General features: G+C 48.8%; 2 protein-coding genes across 3 annotated transcripts in view; one reads left to right on the forward strand and one right to left on the reverse strand.

Annotated features, from left to right (window-relative positions):
• Positions 1-283: 283 nt before the first annotated feature.
• Positions 284-11,022, forward strand: cenpl (centromere protein L). Of its 2 annotated transcripts, XM_079504900.1 has the most exons (6): positions 288-370; positions 414-445; positions 2,766-2,910; positions 3,403-3,660; positions 4,193-4,810; positions 10,323-11,022. In XM_079504900.1, the coding sequence occupies exons 1-6, from the start codon at positions 290-292 to the stop codon at positions 10,395-10,397; spliced, it is 1,209 nt and encodes a 402-aa protein (XP_079361026.1). In that variant the 5' UTR covers positions 288-289; the 3' UTR covers positions 10,398-11,022. The 2 variants fall into 2 exon arrangements, with proteins under 2 accessions (XP_079361027.1, XP_079361026.1); XM_079504901.1 differs by having other exon boundaries at positions 284-445; positions 10,323-11,021.
• A 5,743-nt stretch (positions 11,023-16,765) lies between these two features.
• Positions 16,766-19,776, reverse strand: part of klhl20 (kelch-like family member 20) — a 45,673-nt gene continuing 42,662 nt past the window's right edge. Inside the window, exon 15 of the mRNA XM_079512112.1 lies at positions 16,766-19,007. Coding sequence (XP_079368238.1) covers positions 18,923-19,007 — 85 coding nt within the window. The 3' untranslated portion in view covers positions 16,766-18,922. The remainder of the gene's footprint in view (positions 19,008-19,776) is intronic.

Raw genomic sequence — 19,776 nt, forward strand, 5'->3', positions numbered from 1 at the left:
GTATAGTATACTCTATATGTTTTTATTATTATTATTATAGAGTATAGTATACTCTAAGGTGCAGACAGACCCACATCTGAAAATATTTTATGCCAGGGCCAAGATTTGTGTTTTTATTATTATTATTATTATTATTATTATTATTATTATTATTATTATTATTATTATTATTATTATGCGACGCGTTGTGAGCTTGTAGATCTGCCCTAGTCTTCTTTTGGGCTTGTTTGTTTATCATAGTACCCGGTTGCTTGTTTCTCTCACACAATGTGGCAACACCGCGGTCGAGATGCATTATGGGAAAGCGCGGCGCTGCCGGCTGCTTTTGAATGTTTTGTTGATGATGCTAACAGTAACAGGCTATGCTAACAACAACATAGAGCAACAACAACACTGACTTCTGCACAATCTATAACAACACTGCGGACATGGAACCACGGGAGAGGTGAATATACAATATTACATACAATATAATACACGATCTGATGAATTTAAAACGGTGGACCTTAAAGTGTAATGCTTTATGGTGTCGTCCACTCACTGAGTTGTGCTTGAAATGTACTGTAATTCTGCAAACTGTTAATACATATATACTTCAATCAATCAAAAACCATGGGGTTAAAACCAGCGGCGTTATTATTTATCTGTTAAACAAGAAGGGTCGAAAGAGACTAGATACACTAAAGGGATAGTTTACGGAGATGTGAAGTGAATGTTGACAACAAATGAAATGATTACTATATTTACCCAGGGTATCTGGGCTAAGCTCAATAACTTGTTTCCAGCCAGGCCCTGCTCATAGAACACATTTCATCGTAGTGGTTCAATGCCTTGTTCAAGGGCACTTCAGCGGTGGTAACTTTAACGTGTCGGACCGCTGATTCGAACTGGCGACCTTCCGGTATCAAGACCGCTCCGCAATCCGTTAGGCCACCGCTGCCACTTACAACAACAACAACAACCTACACAACTAAGAGAGTTATTTAGTTAACAACACATCAACAACACGGTTATTTTACGATGCATACCAAGCTGTAACAATGAGTGATGACTATTACCACCATGACAGGAGAACTCCTAACGCTACACGGACCAGACAGAGCTAGTCGTTTAGTCCTAGAATGGCTGTGATATTATCATCATATACAAACATCTCATGGATTCGTCCTTTAAACACTTTAAACTCACCCAATAATGCACTTTCTCTCTGCGACTTGGAGTCAGATAATAATCCTCTAGTCAAAGTTAGGTGCATTATTATGCATATGTCCATTTGAAAGTTGTGGCAGAAAAGGTGTGTTTTAGCAGACTAATTCCACTAGCCTTTAGACTGTCATAGATGTATTTTCTATCGAGTTTGACCTTTTGCGATTTTTGACAGGTGCGTTATTGGGTCTGCGATTGGTGCGGCTAATTAACGGGTAATTAATCACACTTGTGTCATTGTGTGTGCCTCATTCCCCGACAGGAGGAGGGCATAGCATAGGAGTGATCCATGGCTGTGTGTACACTACACTGTAGTGTATGGTATACTTGGAATAGGGCTGGAAAAAGGGATGCAATTATTGCAATATGAAATGAGGAACATTTGTCTAACATGTTCTCTTCTTCTAATCATCCTGCCATCATGTTATCATGTTATGTTCTGATTAATTGAAAATGGAGGACCCTGATTTAAACAAGTGCTGGTTTTATCCTCGTAGCAGTTTTTATATTGACTTTCGTTTGAAATGTACCCACTTCAATCTGAAGACTCACCTCTCCCTGAATCCAGATACTAGTACTATGCAGAGTTATCTTGGTCACTCATGTTTTCTTTGTTGATCCAAATGGGTCCATTTGTACACTCTTGAGTCTGAGAGTTGACTGGTGTGGGTCCATTTGGTTCCTAACCAAATGGACTGTTATGGGTCCATTTGTACACTCTTGAGTCTGAGAGTTGACTGGTGTGGGTCCATTTGGTTCCTAACCATTTGGACCCCACTTTGAGAACCACTGCTTAAGGCGGGTGCTGGATTCATTTGATTGTTAATGGTTTGTATGAGGCATTACATTGTGTTCTCTGCATTATATTTTCTACTTAATGCAGAGATTAAAATAGGGTGCATTGTGCATCCCAAAACGCAGTTTATAGTTAAGGGAATAAAACAACGACCTCTGCATCCACGGGATGCACTACTGTACTGATTTTTTTATTCTAGTTTATTTGCTAGCTTTAGTTATAATAAGCATTTCTTCTTCTTTTTTCTACATGAATATAACCACATTATACATATAAAATGGAATGGGAGTTAAATGCTGCAATTTATAAGTGGCAATATGACATCGTTGAAGTGGGACTCATAAAATGTCCCTGGGACTCATCTAAAGACCATCCCGGGACTCATTACATTGAAAACCTGTTTACATCACTGTAAATGTGAGCGACTATTATTGACCTTATTGTTTAATGACTAGAATTCATGCTTATTCAGATCTTGCACTTGTAAGTCACTCTGGATAAGAAGATGATCATCTGCTAAATACTCAATTGCAGTACTTTGTATTCCAGTTTGTATGTATTCACCTAACCATTGTATTCCAGTTTGTATGTATTCACTACCTAACCATTGTATTCCAGTTTGTATGTATTCACCACCTAACCATTGTATTCCAGTTTGTATGTATTCACCTAATCATTGTATTCCAGTTTGTATGTATTCACCACCTAACCCTTGACCCGACCCACTCTTTGGTTTTTCCCAACCTCCGCTGGACGTGGTCAGTGAGCCGACGTCGCCGCGCAGAGGGAGTAAGAGCTACCGCCAGTCGTACGGCCGCAGCGTCAACGGTACGTCGTACTTTGGAGCAGGGCGGGCTGCGAGGAGGCTGACGACCAGCAGGAGAGCCTCGACACGACGCGACATCACAGTGAGTGGAACCAGTAGGGGATGAAAAGACAACAGAACATCATGTAACTTTGGTTTTAACTTCACCTCTCTTTCCCCCCTCCAGTCTTTAATTTAAATCCAGGCTGTGAAAACTCTTCTATATTCACAAGTCGGTGACTGATTTAGTTTTGTCCCATTGTGTTAAGAATGGTTTGAAGCGGCCTGCTCACTCCTTATGCATTAATGGAAGCATGAGCTCAGTTCGGGACTCTCCCCAGGTTGGCAGAGTAGCACCTTAGATAATTGGCACCGGGTGAAAAAATGGGTCACAAAATCTGTTAAAAAGAAAGAATCTGCTTTGCTCCTTTTAATGTTTTTTCTACTCACTGACTAATATGATTGTTGTTTTATTATCGATTCTTCCGTTTTGCCGTTTATATTGACCTGTAAAGCAGTGCATTTGGTACGACGTGAGTTGTTTTATACATATATATGTCGAGATTTTACTTTTTTTGACTGTTTTGTGTTCCAGGAGAAGGTGGACGCAGAGCAGCTGGCCCTCCTGGTGCAGAGGGAATGGCAGCTGTCGTACGTCACGCCGCTCTACAGGTTCAGACACGCCCAGCTGAAGAGCTACTCCAGGATGCTCCGTGAGTTCATCGTGTCCGAGAAGCAGCAGCAAGGCTTCGTGGAGGAGGCGGGCCCGGCGGGGAGCGGCTTCAAGGTCACCTTCTCCGTGGTAGAGGGGATGGCGGAGAGAGGCAGCGATGCCGAGACCGTCTTCATACAGGTCGGTAACCCTGGTGACGATGAACAGTTCTTTAGTCTCAGAGACACAATGCCACCACTACAACGAGGAAGAAAACCAGACACACCACACCTTTTTAAGAGCCATTTCAGTCTCATTGTGCCTCCAGACGCAGAATATTTCAGTTTTATTGAAGGGGACAGCCCCTTGAGATACAGCATCTCATTTTCAAGGGGGATCCCCTGATAGAAACATACAGTACACAGATAATATACACACACACAGACAGTTTGCTCACCCACTTCCAGCCACCCCACCAACCACCAGCTGCTACGCAACAGAGGAAAGAAGGGGACAGTGCAAATACATCAGTGTAAATGTCATTGCTGGTACTATAGATCTAAGAGATAGATTGTAGCAGAAACCACATTAGAGATTTGTGTTATTTTAAAGTAAGAAATGCTCTGATCTTTTGGTGTCTTGATATTTATGCCAAGCCTCTTGGCATATCCTCTCATTCTCTTCATCTCTTTCTCTCTCTCTCTCTCTCTCTCTCTCTTTCATCGCCACACAGATCCAGTCCAAGTCGGTGTTCGCCAGACCGGACGAGGCCCACAAGGTGGCGTGGAGCGGGTGGCTGACGTGCGTCAACGCCGACCCCGACTTCCTGCACACGCTCCCGGAGGACTTTGTCAGCCTGCCGCTGCTGTGCAGCGGCGGCAGCGAGGCCCTCACCTCGCTGGTCAAAGCCTGGTTCCAGAGGACGTTCGACTGCTGCTTCGGCCGGCTGCAGCTCAACGCCACGGTGCTGCAGTGGCTGGCGGCGCTGTGGACCAACTGCCACCCCGAGGCCGACATAATGCAGCTCCACCTTCAGTACGTCGTCCCCGCCACGCCGCCGCTCAACATCACCTACGCGCTGTTCGCCCAAGACGCCTGGCGGCTGTGGAGCCTCGCCAGGGAGCAGCATCGACGGCGGCAGCAGGAGGAGGGCGAGAAGGAGAACAGAGGCGTGGGAGGAGGAGGAGGAGGAGGAGGGGCTGACGATGCTGTCGATGTCCAAGAAGTGAAGAGGTTCTTTGAGATGCTGGAGGGACATCTCTACAGACACTTCAAGACGCACCTGTCCGCTGGGACACTGAGCCAGGTGTCCACCGCCCTGGGAACGGCCAAGTGCAGCGGCAGAATCAAGGTAATAAATAATATAATAATAGATAATTGGTTTAACAAGTGGAAAATGACCATGTCTGCACTGCAGTATAAGATCGTTAATAACCACTAAGTTTTTATTTCATTAACCCATTTTGGACTGAGGTCGATTAAAAAAAAAAAAAGGCTTCTAAATCCTAACATTTTTCTGAAAAACCTATGTTTCTATGTCAGTGGTGCTCAACCTTTTTCATGTCAAGGACCCCCAGAATTATCTCTTTTGGGCCACCGACCCCCATCTCAAAATATGTACAGGTAGTTCCAGGGACCCCCCCAGAAGCAAATATTTTAGTTAAAAATGTTCGCTCTGAAATATATATTCAATGATTTGCGCCACATTTTAAAGATTTTTCAAAAATAGTAGATCTACAAGCTCAAAGCGCGCCACCGAGTGGCGCGCTATGAGCTTGTAGATCTGCAATTTTTCAATAGTTTATTTAAATTATAACAATGTTTAAAACACCAAAAGGGGTTCCCGCCCTAAAATGGGTTAAACGTTTAGACATGTGGCGTCCCTGCCCGCCACCACAGAGGTTAACTATACCCGGTTAGACATGTGGCGTCCCTGCCCGCCACCACAGAGGTTAACTATACCCGGTTAGACATGTGGCGTCCCTGCCCGCCACCACAGAGGTTAACTATACCCGGTTAGACATGTGGCGTCCCTGCCCGCCACCACAGAGGTTAACTATACCCGGTTAGACATGTGGCGTCCCTGCCCGCCACCACAGAGGTTAACTATACCCGGTTAGACATGTGGCGTCCCTGCCCGCCACCACAGAGGTTAACTATACCCGGTTAGACATGTGGCGTCCCTGCCCGCCACCACAGAGGTTAACTATACCCGGTTAGACATGTGGCGTCCCTGCCCGCCACCACAGAGGTTAACTATACCCGGTTAGACATGTGGCGTCCCTGCCCGCCACCACAGAGGTTAACTATACCCGGTTAGACATGTGGCGTCCCTGCCCGCCACCACAGAGGTTAACTATACCCGGTTAGACATGTGGCGTCCCTGCCCGCCACCACAGAGGTTAACTATACCCGGTTAGACATGTGGCGTCCCTGCCCGCCACCACAGAGGTTAACTATACCCGGTTAGACATGTGGCGTCCCTGCCCGCCACCACAGAGGTTAACTATACCCGGTTAGACATGTGGCGTCCCTGCCCGCCACCACAGAGGTTAACTATACCCGGTTAGACATGTGGCGTCCCTGCCCGCCACCACAGAGGTTAACTATACCCGGTTAGACATGTGGCGTCCCTGCCCGCCACCACAGAGGTTAACTATACCCGGTTAGACATGTGGCGTCCCTGCCCGCCACCACAGAGGTTAACTATACCCGGTTAGACATGTGGCGTCCCTGCCCGCCACCACAGAGGTTAACTATACCCGGTTAGACATGTGGCGTCCCTGCCCGCCACCACAGAGGTTAACTATACCCGGTTAGACATGTGGCGTCCCTGCCCGCCACCACAGAGGTTAACTATACCCGGTTAGACATGTGGCGTCCCTGCCCGCCACCACAGAGGTTAACTATACCCGGTTAGACATGTGGCGTCCCTGCCCGCCACCACAGAGGTTAACTATACCCGGTTAGACATGTGGCGTCCCTGCCCGCCACCACAGAGGTTAACTATACCCGGTTAGACATGTGGCGTCCCTGCCCGCCACCACAGAGGTTAACTATACCCGGTTAGACATGTGGCGTCCCTGCCCGCCACCACAGAGGTTAACTATACCCGGTTAGACATGTGGCGTCCCTGCCCGCCACCACAGAGGTTAACTATACCCGGTTAGACATGTGGCGTCCCTGCCCGCCACCACAGAGGTTAACTATACCCGGTTAGACATGTGGCGTCCCTGCCCGCCACCACAGAGGTTAACTATACCCGGTTAGACATGTGGCGTCCCTGCCCGCCACCACAGAGGTTAACTATACCCGGTTAGACATGGGGCGTCCCTGCCCGCCACCACAGAGGTTAACTATACCCGGTTAGACATGTGGCGTCCCTGCCCGCCACCACAGAGGTTAACTATACCCGGTTAGACATGGGGCGTCCCTGCCCGCCACCACAGAGGTTAACTATACCCGGTTAGACATGTGGCGTCCCTGCCCGCCACCACAGAGGTTAACTATACCCGGTTAGACATGTGGCGTCCCTGCCCGCCACCACAGAGGTTAACTATACCCGGTTAGACATGTGGCGTCCCTGCCCGCCACCACAGAGGTTAACTATACCCGGTTAGACATGTGGCGTCCCTGCCCGCCACCACAGAGGTTAACTATACCCGGTTAGACATGTGGCGTCCCTGCCCGCCACCACAGAGGTTAACTATACCCGGTTAGACATGTGGCGTCCCTGCCCGCCACCACAGAGGTTAACTATACCCGGTTAGACATGTGGCGTCCCTGCCCGCCACCACAGAGGTTAACTATACCCGGTTAGACATGTGGCGTCCCTGCCCGCCACCACAGAGGTTAACTATACCCGGTTAGACATGTGGCGTCCCTGCCCGCCACCACAGAGGTTAACTATACCCGGTTAGACATGGGGCGTCCCTGCCCGCCACCACAGAGGTTAACTATACCCGGTTAGACATGTGGCGTCCCTGCCCGCCACCACAGAGGTTAACTATACCCGGTTAGACATGGGGCGTCCCTGCCCGCCACCACAGAGGTTAACTATACCCGGTTAGACATGGGGCGTCCCTGCCCGCCACCACAGAGGTTAACTATACCCGGTTAGACATGTGGCGTCCCTGCCCGCCACCACAGAGGTTAACTATACCCGGTTAGACATGTGGCGTCCCTGCCCGCCACCACAGAGGTTAACTATACCCGGTTAGACATGTGGCGTCCCTGCCCGCCACCACAGAGGTTAACTATACCCGGTTAGACATGTGGCGTCCCTGCCCGCCACCACAGAGGTTAACTATACCCGGTTAGACATGTGGCGTCCCTGCCCGCCACCACAGAGGTTAACTATACCCGGTTAGACATGTGGCGTCCCTGCCCCGCCACCACAGAGGTTAACTATACCCGGTTAGACATGTGGCGTCCCTGCCCGCCACCACAGAGGTTAACTATACCCGGTTAGACATGTGGCGTCCCTGCCCGCCACCACAGAGGTTAACTATACCCGGTTAGACATGTGGCGTCCCTGCCCGCCACCACAGAGGTTAACTATACCCGGTTAGACATGTGGCGTCCCTGCCCGCCACCACAGAGGTTAACTATACCCGGTTAGACATGTGGCGTCCCTGCCCGCCACCACAGAGGTTAACTATACCCGGTTAGACATGTGGCGTCCCTGCCCGCCACCACAGAGGTTAACTATACCCGGTTAGACATGTGGCGTCCCTGCCCGCCACCACAGAGGTTAACTATACCCGGTTAGACATGTGGCGTCCCTGCCCGCCACCACAGAGGTTAACTATACCCGGTTAGACATGTGGCGTCCCTGCCCGCCACCACAGAGGTTAACTATACCCGGTTAGACATGTGGCGTCCCTGCCCGCCACCACAGAGGTTAACTATACCCGGTTAGACATGTGGCGTCCCTGCCCGCCACCACAGAGGTTAACTATACCCGGTTAGACATGTGGCGTCCCTGCCCGCCACCACAGAGGTTAACTATACCCGGTTAGACATGGGGCGTCCCTGCCCGCCACCACAGAGGTTAACTATACCCGGTTAGACATGTGGCGTCCCTGCCCGCCACCACAGAGGTTAACTATACCCGGTTAGACATGTGGCGTCCCTGCCCGCCACCACAGAGGTTAACTATACCCGGTTAGACATGTGGCGTCCCTGCCCGCCACCACAGAGGTTAACTATACCCGGTTAGACATGTGGCGTCCCTGCCCGCCACCACAGAGGTTAACTATACCCGGTTAGACATGTGGCGTCCCTGCCCGCCACCACAGAGGTTAACTATACCCGGTTAGACATGTGGCGTCCCTGCCCGCCACCACAGAGGTTAACTATACCCGGTTAGACATGTGGCGTCCCTGCCCGCCACCACAGAGGTTAACTATACCCGGTTAGACATGTGGCGTCCCTGCCCGCCACCACAGAGGTTAACTATACCCGGTTAGACATGTGGCGTCCCTGCCCGCCACCACAGAGGTTAACTATACCCGGTTAGACATGTGGCGTCCCTGCCCGCCACCACAGAGGTTAACTATACCCGGTTAGACATGTGGCGTCCCTGCCCGCCACCACAGAGGTTAACTATACCCGGTTAGACATGTGGCGTCCCTGCCCGCCACCACAGAGGTTAACTATACCCGGTTAGACATGTGGCGTCCCTGCCCGCCACCACAGAGGTTAACTATACCCGGTTAGACATGTGGCGTCCCTGCCCGCCACCACAGAGGTTAACTATACCCGGTTAGACATGTGGCGTCCCTGCCCGCCACCACAGAGGTTAACTATACCCGGTTAGACATGTGGCGTCCCTGCCCGCCACCACAGAGGTTAACTATACCCGGTTAGACATGTGGCGTCCCTGCCCGCCACCACAGAGGTTAACTATACCCGGTTAGACATGTGGCGTCCCTGCCCGCCACCACAGAGGTTAACTATACCCGGTTAGACATGTGGCGTCCCTGCCCGCCACCACAGAGGTTAACTATACCCGGTTAGACATGTGGCGTCCCTGCCCGCCACCACAGAGGTTAACTATACCCGGTTAGACATGTGGCGTCCCTGCCCGCCACCACAGAGGTTAACTATACCCGGTTAGACATGTGGCGTCCCTGCCCGCCACCACAGAGGTTAACTATACCCGGTTAGACATGGGGCGTCCCTGCCCGCCACCACAGAGGTTAACTATACCCGGTTAGACATGTGGCGTCCCTGCCCGCCACCACAGAGGTTAACTATACCCGGTTAGACATGGGGCGTCCCTGCCCGCCACCACAGAGGTTAACTATACCCGGTTAGACATGTGGCGTCCCTGCCCGCCACCACAGAGGTTAACTATACCCGGTTATTTGTTATTTTAAGATTAAAGAGTTTTGAACTGGTCAAACTAGCTATAAAATACTTGTCCAATCTTCCAGAAAACCTCTCGGAAAGATGTTCTTGGATCGTTCATAAAAGCTAAGGTCAAATAACTGAAAGCAATTTCTTCAACTGGCTTTAATGTATGGCTACCAACACATTATTTTACACATTTTGCTTGTTTATGCCATGCTTTTTCATGTCAAGGACCCCCATAATGACCCCCCATTTAATGGCATTTCTATCTCTGAGACCACAGTTTATATTGTAAAACCAATGTTAATTTAACTCCGAGTGTACAAATGGAACGTAATTAGGTTCCATTTGTACACTCTGAGTTACAGACCCATTTGGTTCCAAACTATCATTTAGCTGGGGACCCCCTGGAACTCCTGGGAGGGAGGGAGGGAGGGAGGGAGGGATCCTTTCACGTGAGATTTAGTTGTGTTTTAATCCATGTGTTCCTGTCTTTCTGTTGACAGATCAAGAACAAGAAGTACCTGATCACCACCCTGACACTGCTCACAGAGATGGCTTTGCTGAAAATGCCAATCTGAGAAGAAAAGACTTTGAAATCTTACCACAATTATGGTCTCAATATGTTTTTTTAAAATCTGTCCGGGGTGCTCTTTTATGTGGCTTTTAAGGAAAACTTAAATTTGCATTAATATTTTGATGCTACAGATCAAAGAGAAATGACCAAACCAGTGCATTTCATGTAAATCCGTAAGTACTAATGTTCAATTTAGTGTGTGTGTATATATACTGTATGGTCTCTTAATACAATTCATAGACCTTCAAAATAAAGATGAACAATGTTTCCAGGGATTTTAGTATTTCATCCTGATTCATAACTAATATCTGTCCAGGGTTAGTGGTCACAACTGAAACAAAGGTGTTTAAGCGGGACCAACATTTGATTAAGCACAGCCTTGTATGATATTCAGCATGTACATAAATAGTAATAAAGTTCCCACTGTGGTTCATAATCACAACAATGCATCATTCTTCTGGTCTTAATCCATGATCTCCTAGAGGCCACTAGCAGAACCTGTAATATTAAACCCATTCAGGACGGGAACCCCTTTGTGTTTATAGCATTATGTTATACTTTAGCTATTGGAAAATAGCAGATCTACAAGCTCATAGCGCAGCACCGAGTGCCGCGCTACAAGCTTCTATGTTTGCATCTATCTTTGTATATATTCTTTCAGAGCGAACGTTTTTAGCTCAAATCTTTGCTTCTGGGGCGGTGGGGGGGGGGGTCCCTGGAACAACATATTTTGAGATGGGGGTCTGTGGCCAAATACAGATAATTCTGCGCGTCCTCGACATGAAAAAGGTTCAGCACCACTGATATAGAAACAGGCTTTTCAAAAACGGTCAGAACATTTGTAGAATCTGGTCTTGGTCTAAATGGGTTAAGGTGAGTTCCCAAAGTGGGGTACCCCTAGGGGTCCGCGGACCCCTAGGGGTACCCGAAATAATTCCCAGAAAAGAATTACATTAAAATGATGTTTATCTACATGGTCATTTCTGCCAAGTTGCGCAATAAACTTATTGTGTGTTCATTGTGTTTCTGCCATGTTTGCTTTGGGCCAATAGCTGACATGATTACTAAAACTACAACATCCGTCAACCTGTCGTGACCCCAAACAGTAACAGCAGGACGCATGCTGCAGAAACAACAAAAAGACTCAGGACACTTGAAATGTTTCTGCGGCTGCTTCAGATGAGGGGATACCTGGAAAAATGTCTACCCTAAAAGGGGTACCTGGTCCAAAAATGTTTGGGAACCCCTGAGTTAGATAACAGGTTGGGGTGGTGTAGAGATAATTGAATACATAACTTGGTGGTTTAGTGTGAAACTACCACAGCATAAAAAAAACAAATTTGGGATGGTAAATTAAAACATTCTGCCTTCATGGCGTTTTATTTACTTACATTTGATAACATCACATGTAAATTCAACAAACTATACATATTTCAACAAATGGTGACTGAACTGTCTTTGACCAGAATCTGACAGGTATTGAATGTTAAATCGAGTGGCACTCCTTTACTACTCCGTGGCAGTGAGAAACGCTAACATGTTATAAAGAATGGGGAGGTTTTAAGAAGCAGGTTATCATCGCTGTCAGGCAGAAAGCTCTTATTTTTTAACTTTTCATGAATGACAAAAGCATCAGATCTGCCACTTTTGGACGTGAAGCCTGAACAGTTTCAGACAGATGAGGTTTCCGCCCGACAGACGACATGTCATATTCATGCTATCACGGCATTCCCAAGAGCCAAGGTTTTTCTTCAGAATTTGCATTAAATAGTCTTTGAAAATGACCGTATATGCATGCATCATGACACCCACAATTAACAGGTCGACAACATTGCAAAACTGTACCCTCAGTCTATCAAACTGGGCAATCCTGCATCTTGAATCCTGAAACTGTACCCTCAGTCTATCAAACTGGGCAATCCTGCATCTTGAATCCTGAAACTGTACCCTCAGTCTATCAAACTGGGCAATCCTGCATCTTGAATCCTGAAACTGTACCCTCAGTCTATCAAACTGGGCAATCCTGCATCTTGAATCCTGAAACTGTACCCTCAGTCTATCAAACTGGGCAATCCTGCATCTTGAATCCTGAAACTGTACCCTCAGTCTATCAAACTGGGCAATCCTGCATCTTGAATCCTGAAACTGTACCCTCAGTCTATCAAACTGGGCAATCCTGCATCTTGAATCCTGAAACTGTACCCTCAGTCTATCAAACTGGGCAATCCTGCATCTTGAATCCTGAAACTGTACCCTCAGTCTATCAAACTGGGCAATCCTGCATCTTGAATCCTGAAACTGTACCCTCAGTCTATCAAACTGGGCAATCCTGCATCTTGAATCCTGAAACTGTACCCTCAGTCTATCAAACTGGGCAATCCTGCATCTTGAATCCCAAACTGTACCCTCAGTCTATCAAACTGGGCAATCCTGCATCTTGAATCCCAAACTGTACCCTCAGTCTATCAAACTGGGCAATCCTGCATCTTGAATCCCACCCCGTACCCTCAGTCTATCAAACTGGGCAATCCTGCATCTTGAATCCTGAAACTGTACCCTCAGTCTATCAAACTGGGCAATCCTGCATCTTGAATCCTGAAACTGTACCCTCAGTCTATCAAACTGGGCAATCCTGCATCTTGAATCCTGAAACTGTACCCTCAGTCTATCAAACTGGGCAATCCTGCATCTTGAATCCCACCCCACCTTAACCCATTTTGGGCAGGATCCCCTTGAGCATTATTATGTTATAATTTAGCTATTGAAAAATAGCAGACCTACAAGCTCGTAGCGCGCCACCGAGTGGCGCGCTACGAGCTTGTAGGTCTGCTATTTTTGAAAAATCGTGAAAATATTTATTTCAGAAAATTGGAGGATTTAGAAGATTTTTTTTTTTAAATTTTGAGGTCAGGCCTAAATGGGTTAAGATTTTTACGCAAGATGTCAATCGGTAAAATAAACCCAAACCCATTCATGTACGGTCAATATGACATGCTGTCAGATTGCAGATACCAGGTATAATAATAAAATAAAGCATAACCCACTGAGCTGCTTGTATTGTCTACTGTTAAAACAATGCATTTGTTCGCAACACAGAACACGTTAGAAGTGGCGGCCGGGTGGGTACATTTCCTATGATGATAACACGACTGAACCGCTGCATCCCAGATAAGAATGGTTCCTCTACCACAGGGGTGGGCAACTTTGACGATGGAGAGGGCCACTATATTTCCACACTCACTCCCTAGGGCCATATATTACTTTTCAAATTGAAATCTTGAATTATTTTTTTGCTATTTTTGAATTGGAATCCTGAAAATTAACATTTTTATGTCATTTCAAATGCCTTTAATTATACGTGTTACTAATTTAGACTGAGGTAATTAAAGCGGGTCGTGTTTGCATGTTGTGGAATTGTAAACAGCTGAAACTAATATTATATCAGTATCCTGACATTAACCTGAGGGCCGCATTAAGTGAAGGTGGGGGCCGCATGTGGCCCCCGGGCCACCAGTTGCCCACCCCTGCTCTACCACATGCTGGGCGAAAAAATTAAAAAAAAGAAAAGAAAAAATGTTCAGTACTTTTCACTGCATCTTTTTGTCATACGCATTACAGCCACCCCACTCACTCACTCACTCCAAGAACACACAATGTCCGAAACGCTGAACATCCAAAGTAATGCTCAGTGGCCACGTAATTAATATAAAATATAACACAATGCCAATCACAGTGCATTCAACATCAGCTGGACAACCAACCGGTTCCATCGTCTGAGACTTGCTGCTTCCATATAAAAGACGAGAAGCCTAGTGTATTCAAAAAGAAAAGCCAAACTTATGCTCCTCCATTCATTGTGAGACCAAGCATTTCTCTAATAACCACTGCTGTAGTAGTGGCTGTAGGGCGGCTGTTCCGTCGTTCTCCAGCAGGTGTCGTCATGGTGCCACTCTGACTTCTCCAACAAAAGTAAAAGGGGTGTGTGATCAATCGTGCTGCTGTATATTATTAAATGCCTGATTTATTCTATGTTTTACAACGAAAGGAAATATCCAATCTATGAGCTGATGGCAGCGTCGCATCCCAACACGCTGTGAGCTTCTAGATGGGCTATTTTCGGCACGCAGCTTCTTCGGTGTGCGGCTTAATGCTATGGAATAGGAGCTGTAAAAAAAAAACTAAAAAAAACATCCCCCCAAAGTACAGCAGAAACCGTTCACTAATCTTAGATAATCAGTAGAAGGTAGGGGAGGACAGCGTCAACTAGGGAACCGCTGTGAATTTAACCCATTTTGGTGTTAGCATTATGTTATAATTTAGCTATTGAAAAATAGCAGATCTACAAGCTCATAGTGCGCCACCGAGTGGCGCGCTATGAGCTTGTAGGTCTGCTATTTTTTTGAAAAATGACTGAAACATAGCTTTTTCAGGATTTAGAAGACATTTGTAGAATCGTTCCCAGGTCTAAATGGGTTAATAATCTCGTCCATCTTCTGAAACCGAGTGGGGAAATCCATGCATTTGTTGCACTCGTAGCTGGACGCGCCACGACGACAATGTCTGCTGTGTTGTGTGACCAGAGCCATGTCTCCTGGTAGGGTCAGGGTGGGTGTCTGGTCAAGGCAGCCAGACCAGAGCCATGTCTCCTGGTAGGGTCAGGGTGGGTGTCTGGTCAAGGCAGCCAGACCAGAGCCATGTCTCCTGGTAGGGTCAGGGTGGGTGACTGGTCAAGGCAGCCAGACCAGAGCCATGTCTCCTGGTAGGGTCAGGGTGGGTGTCTGGTCAATGTCTGCTGTGTTGTGTGACCAGAGCCATGTCTCCTGGTAGGGTCAGGGTGGGTGTCTGGTCAAGGCAGCCAGACCAGAGCCATGTCTCCTGGTAGGGTCAGGGTGGGTGTCTGGTCAAGGCAGCCAGACCAGAGCCATGTCTCCTGGTAGGGTCAGGGTGGGTGTCTGGTCAAGGCAGCCAGACCAGAGCCATGTCTCCTGGTAGGGTCAGGGTGGGTGACTGGTCAAGGCAGCCAGACCAGAGCCATGTCTCCTGGTAGGGTCAGGGTGGGTGTCTGGTCAATGTCTGCTGTGTTGTGTGACCAGAGCCATGTCTCCTGGTAGGGTCAGGGTGGGTGTCTGGTCAAGGCAGCCAGACCAGAGCCATGTCTCCTGGTAGGGTCAGGGTGGGTGTCTGGTCAAGGCAGCCAGACCAGAGCCATGTCTCCTGGTAGGGTCAGGGTGGGTGTCTGGTCAAGGCAGCCAGACCAGAGCCATGTCTCCTGGTAGGGTCAGGGTGGGTGTCTGGTCAAGGCAGCCAGACCAGAGCCATGTCTCCTGGTAGGGTCAGGGTGGGTGTCTGGTCAAGGCAGCCAGACCAGAGCCATGTCTCCTGGTAGGGTCAGGGTGGGTGTCTGGTCAAGGCAGCCAGACCAGAGCCATGTCTCCTGGTAGGGTCAGGGTGGGTGTCTGGTCAAGGCAGCCAGACCAGAGCCATGTCTCCTGGTAGGGTCAGGGTGGGTGTCTGGTCAAGGCAGCCAGACCAGAGCCATGTCTCCTGGTAGGGTCAGGGTGGGTGTCTGGTCAAGGCAGCCAGACCAGAGCCATGTCTCCTGGTAGGGTCAGGGTGGGTGTCTGGTCAAGGCAGCCAGACCAGAGCCATGTCTCCTGGTAGGGTCAGGGTGGGTGTCTGGTCAAGGCAGCCAGACCAGAGCCATGTCTCCTGGTAGGGTCAGGGTGGGTGTCTGGTCAAGGCAGCCAGACCAGAGCCATGTCTCCTGGTAGGGTCAGGGTGGGTGTCTGGTCAAGGCAGCCAGACCAGAGCCATGTCTCCTGGTAGGGTCAGGGTGGGTGTCTGGTCAAGGCAGCCAGACCAGAGCCATGTCTCCTGGTAGGGTCAGGGTGGGTGTCTGGTCAAGGCCCAGAGCCATGTCTCCTGGTAGGGTCAGGGTGGGTGTCTGGTCAAGGCCCAGAGCCATGTCTCCTGGTAGGGTCAGGGTGGGTGGGTGACCAGAGCCATGTCTCCTGGTAGGGTCAGGGTGGGTGGGTGACCAGAGCCATGTCTCCTGGTAGGGTCAGGGTGGGTGGGTGACCAGAGCCATGTCTCCTGGTAGGGTCAGGGTGGGTGTCTGGTCAAGGCCCAGAGCCATGTCTCCTGGTAGGGTCAGGGTGGGTGTCTGGTCAAGGCCCAGAGCCATGTCTCCTGGTAGGGTCAGGGTGGGTGTCTGGTCAAGGCCCAGAGCCATGTCTCCTGGTAGGGTCAGGGTGGGTGTCTGGTCAAGGCCCAGAGCCATGTCTCCTGGTAGGGTCAGGGTGGGTGTCTGGTCAAGGCCCAGAGCCATGTCTCCTGGTAGGGTCAGGGTGGGTGTCTGGTCAAGGCCCAGAGCCATGTCTCCTGGTAGGGTCAGGGTGGGTGTCTGGTCAAGGCCCAGAGCCATGTCTCCTGGTAGGGTCAGGGTGGGTGTCTGGTCAAGGCCCAGAGCCATGTCTCCTGGTAGGGTCAGGGTGGGTGTCTGGTCAAGGCCCAGAGCCATGTCTCCTGGTAGGGTCAGGGTGGGTGTCTGGTCAAGGCAGCCAGACCAGAGCCATGTCTCCTGGTAGGGTCAGGGTGGGTGGGTGACCAGAGCCATGTCTCCTGGTAGGGTCAGGGTGGGTGTCTGGTCAAGGCAGAGCAGCTAACACGTGGCAGTTATGGCAAAATTGATTGAATTCACTTTTAGATAAAGAATTAAAGATGATTTTTTTCTTCTATACAATAGAAATCTATCCAGAGAACCAACAGGCATGTCAAGCAGATTCATAGCACAAGAAAGCGATGTTAGTTCAGCTCACCACAAAATGTCTGCAGATTAAAAAAAAAAAAAACCCTGTTTTGTCATCATCCATGACCGGCCTTGTTTGAAACGGTGACACAACCTTTCAAAATGTCTCACATTCAAAAAGGCCTTGCTTCCATCTTCAGCCCCCGATAAAGAGGCCATTCCTGCATTTAAAATCCATTTCTGTTGCCATCACCATTCCTTAATGTATTTAACTTCACTTTTTAAGTAAATTGAATTGTAACCTCGACGTTAATACTGGAGGGCCGCCAGACCCCCTCATCCGACGGCACGCGCCGCAGAGCGAAACTCCGTTTCTCCGTGCACGACAGCCACCGCCGCGCACAGGAGTCTTCATCTTCGTAACAGGGGGAAGGAAGCGTTGCCAAAGGAAGAGTGGTGGTTTTTACCATCCTCCTCTGACAGCGTGGCCTTCTAGTGTGACTGGTTGGTCAGTGATTCCTTCTCTCTCTCTCTCTCTGGTGCAGCGGCATCGAGTCCGTGGGTGCTTGAGGGCTGAAGCACCCACTGACACAATGGGCGCGTTCGGAAATAGCGCACTGAGCGCACCGTGCAATGCAAACTAATAGGCGGGTGCGCTCCCGCACTGGGGGGGGGGGGGGGGGGCTGCTCTGGTGGTTACATTATAGCAGTGGTTTTCAACCACTTTCATTTCAAGCTCCATTATTTATCGGACATTTGAGCCACGGGCCGGGCCGCCATTTGATGAGATTTAGCCTCTCAGACCCAACCAAGACTTAGAATACTTTGTTATTGTTGGATACGTTGTTTTTGCCCACAATTCCATGCTGTATTAATTGACCCAAGGAGAGATAACAGGCAAACGTTGATCAAAATAACAATTCTTCCAACATTCTACAATTAATTTGTAGACTTCTTGTGAATTGAGTAAAACAATAATTTAACTCTTGGAAAAAGATAAAGATCCAATAAGGGTCCATTTGGTCCATCATTTAGCTGGGTGGGGACCACCTGGACCACTGGTTGAGAACCACAGTGCTACACAGCTCAATGTGGCACAGTCCAGAGAATGAATGAAAGACCGCCGATGACCACGACGCAGCACTCACTCACTCAGTCACGACGACGAGCCGGGAGAGGACGGAGGAGGAGGAGGCGTCTTGAACAGGAATTTGAAGGCTAACGAAGCTGTGTTCCAGAGGAGGAGGGCATTCCCAGCATCTTTAGAAGGCCTAGTCGCAGATTCAAACTCGTCAACGTGTCCCAAGAACACCGTAGAATCTCCACACTTTGGCCCATTTCGCCTTTCAGGTCATTTGGGTCAATGCGGATCAACGTGTTAATTGTGTGTGTGTGTGTGTGTGTGTGTGTGTGTGTGTGTGTGTGTGTGAAGGGAGTGGCGACACAATGACACACAAGACGATAGAATCCTGCCGTTAGTACATTTTCATAAATACAGTCCAACAGTAGCCTCGTCACTGAAGACATGGGCTCTCGTTTTGCTGGTCAAGTTCATGGCCGGGTTGGGGGCGGAGGGGGGCGGTGGGGGTGAGATGTCAACAGTCAATACAAAGTCTCTGTCCACCTCCTCGGTCCATCTTCCCCCCTCCCTCCCTCTCCCTCCCTCCTTCATGATATGACTAAATGTGTCTGTTGGAGGCACAGGGGTGAATGAGCGAGTGGAGGCATCCATTCTGGTGGAGGGGAGGGGGGACGGGGGGGTCGTGGGATGGATGGAGGGGTCACCATATGTGGGATTCACAGTGAGTCATTTTAATGACGCCCACCCCTCCTCCTAGCCGGCGGTAGTTCATTCCTCCATAAAGCCTGCAGAAAGAAAGAGACACAGTGAGGAATATGAATGTTTGACAACTTTTTTTTGTTTTTTACAGTTTATGTACTTTGACAATAATTTTTATCCCACGATTTTGTAACCCATTTTGTCAATTATCTAATGTGATCCTGGGCTCTACACACCCTCCGCCAACCTAGTCCCCACATATGGGGGACATGGGGAGAGCAACGGACTTGAACTCATGCTTCCTTCATGCCTGAGTGTCCAAGTTGCTCCTTTACACCTGACAGGGGGGAGTTTCCCTGGTTGGACGTAGCGCGTGGAAGGAACACGTTATTCCAACCAGTTCCTTTCCCCTCCATCAAGCGCCCCGGCTGGCCAGGGGGAGGCAGTTTGTATAATGCAGAATTGTACAACTAGATGGCATGAGCACGCTAAAAAGGGCAATAATGGCGATATCTAGAAGGGTATCACAACAATATAACAAAGCTTGGTCACTTCATCCAACCAATTGGACATTGTATTGAATTTTGTAACATTTTCGTTCTATTTATTCGTTAGTCGTCCTTCCACCCATTTCATATCAAGGTCCATTCTTTACTGGGCATTTGAGCCACGGACCACCATTTGATGAGATTTAACCTCTCAGACCCAAGACTGATATATGAGAGTTAACCTCTCAGACCCAAGACTGATATTGTCAAGAATAGATTATGATTATTGGATATGCTTTTGTCCACAATTCCATGCTGTATTGATTGATGTGGTACCATTAGTAGAGACAAGCAAACGATCAAAATA

This window comes from Electrona antarctica (assembly GCF_951216825.1).
Source record: "Electrona antarctica genome assembly, chromosome: 1".
In the NCBI taxonomy this organism is placed as follows: domain Eukaryota; kingdom Metazoa; phylum Chordata; class Actinopteri; order Myctophiformes; family Myctophidae; genus Electrona; species Electrona antarctica.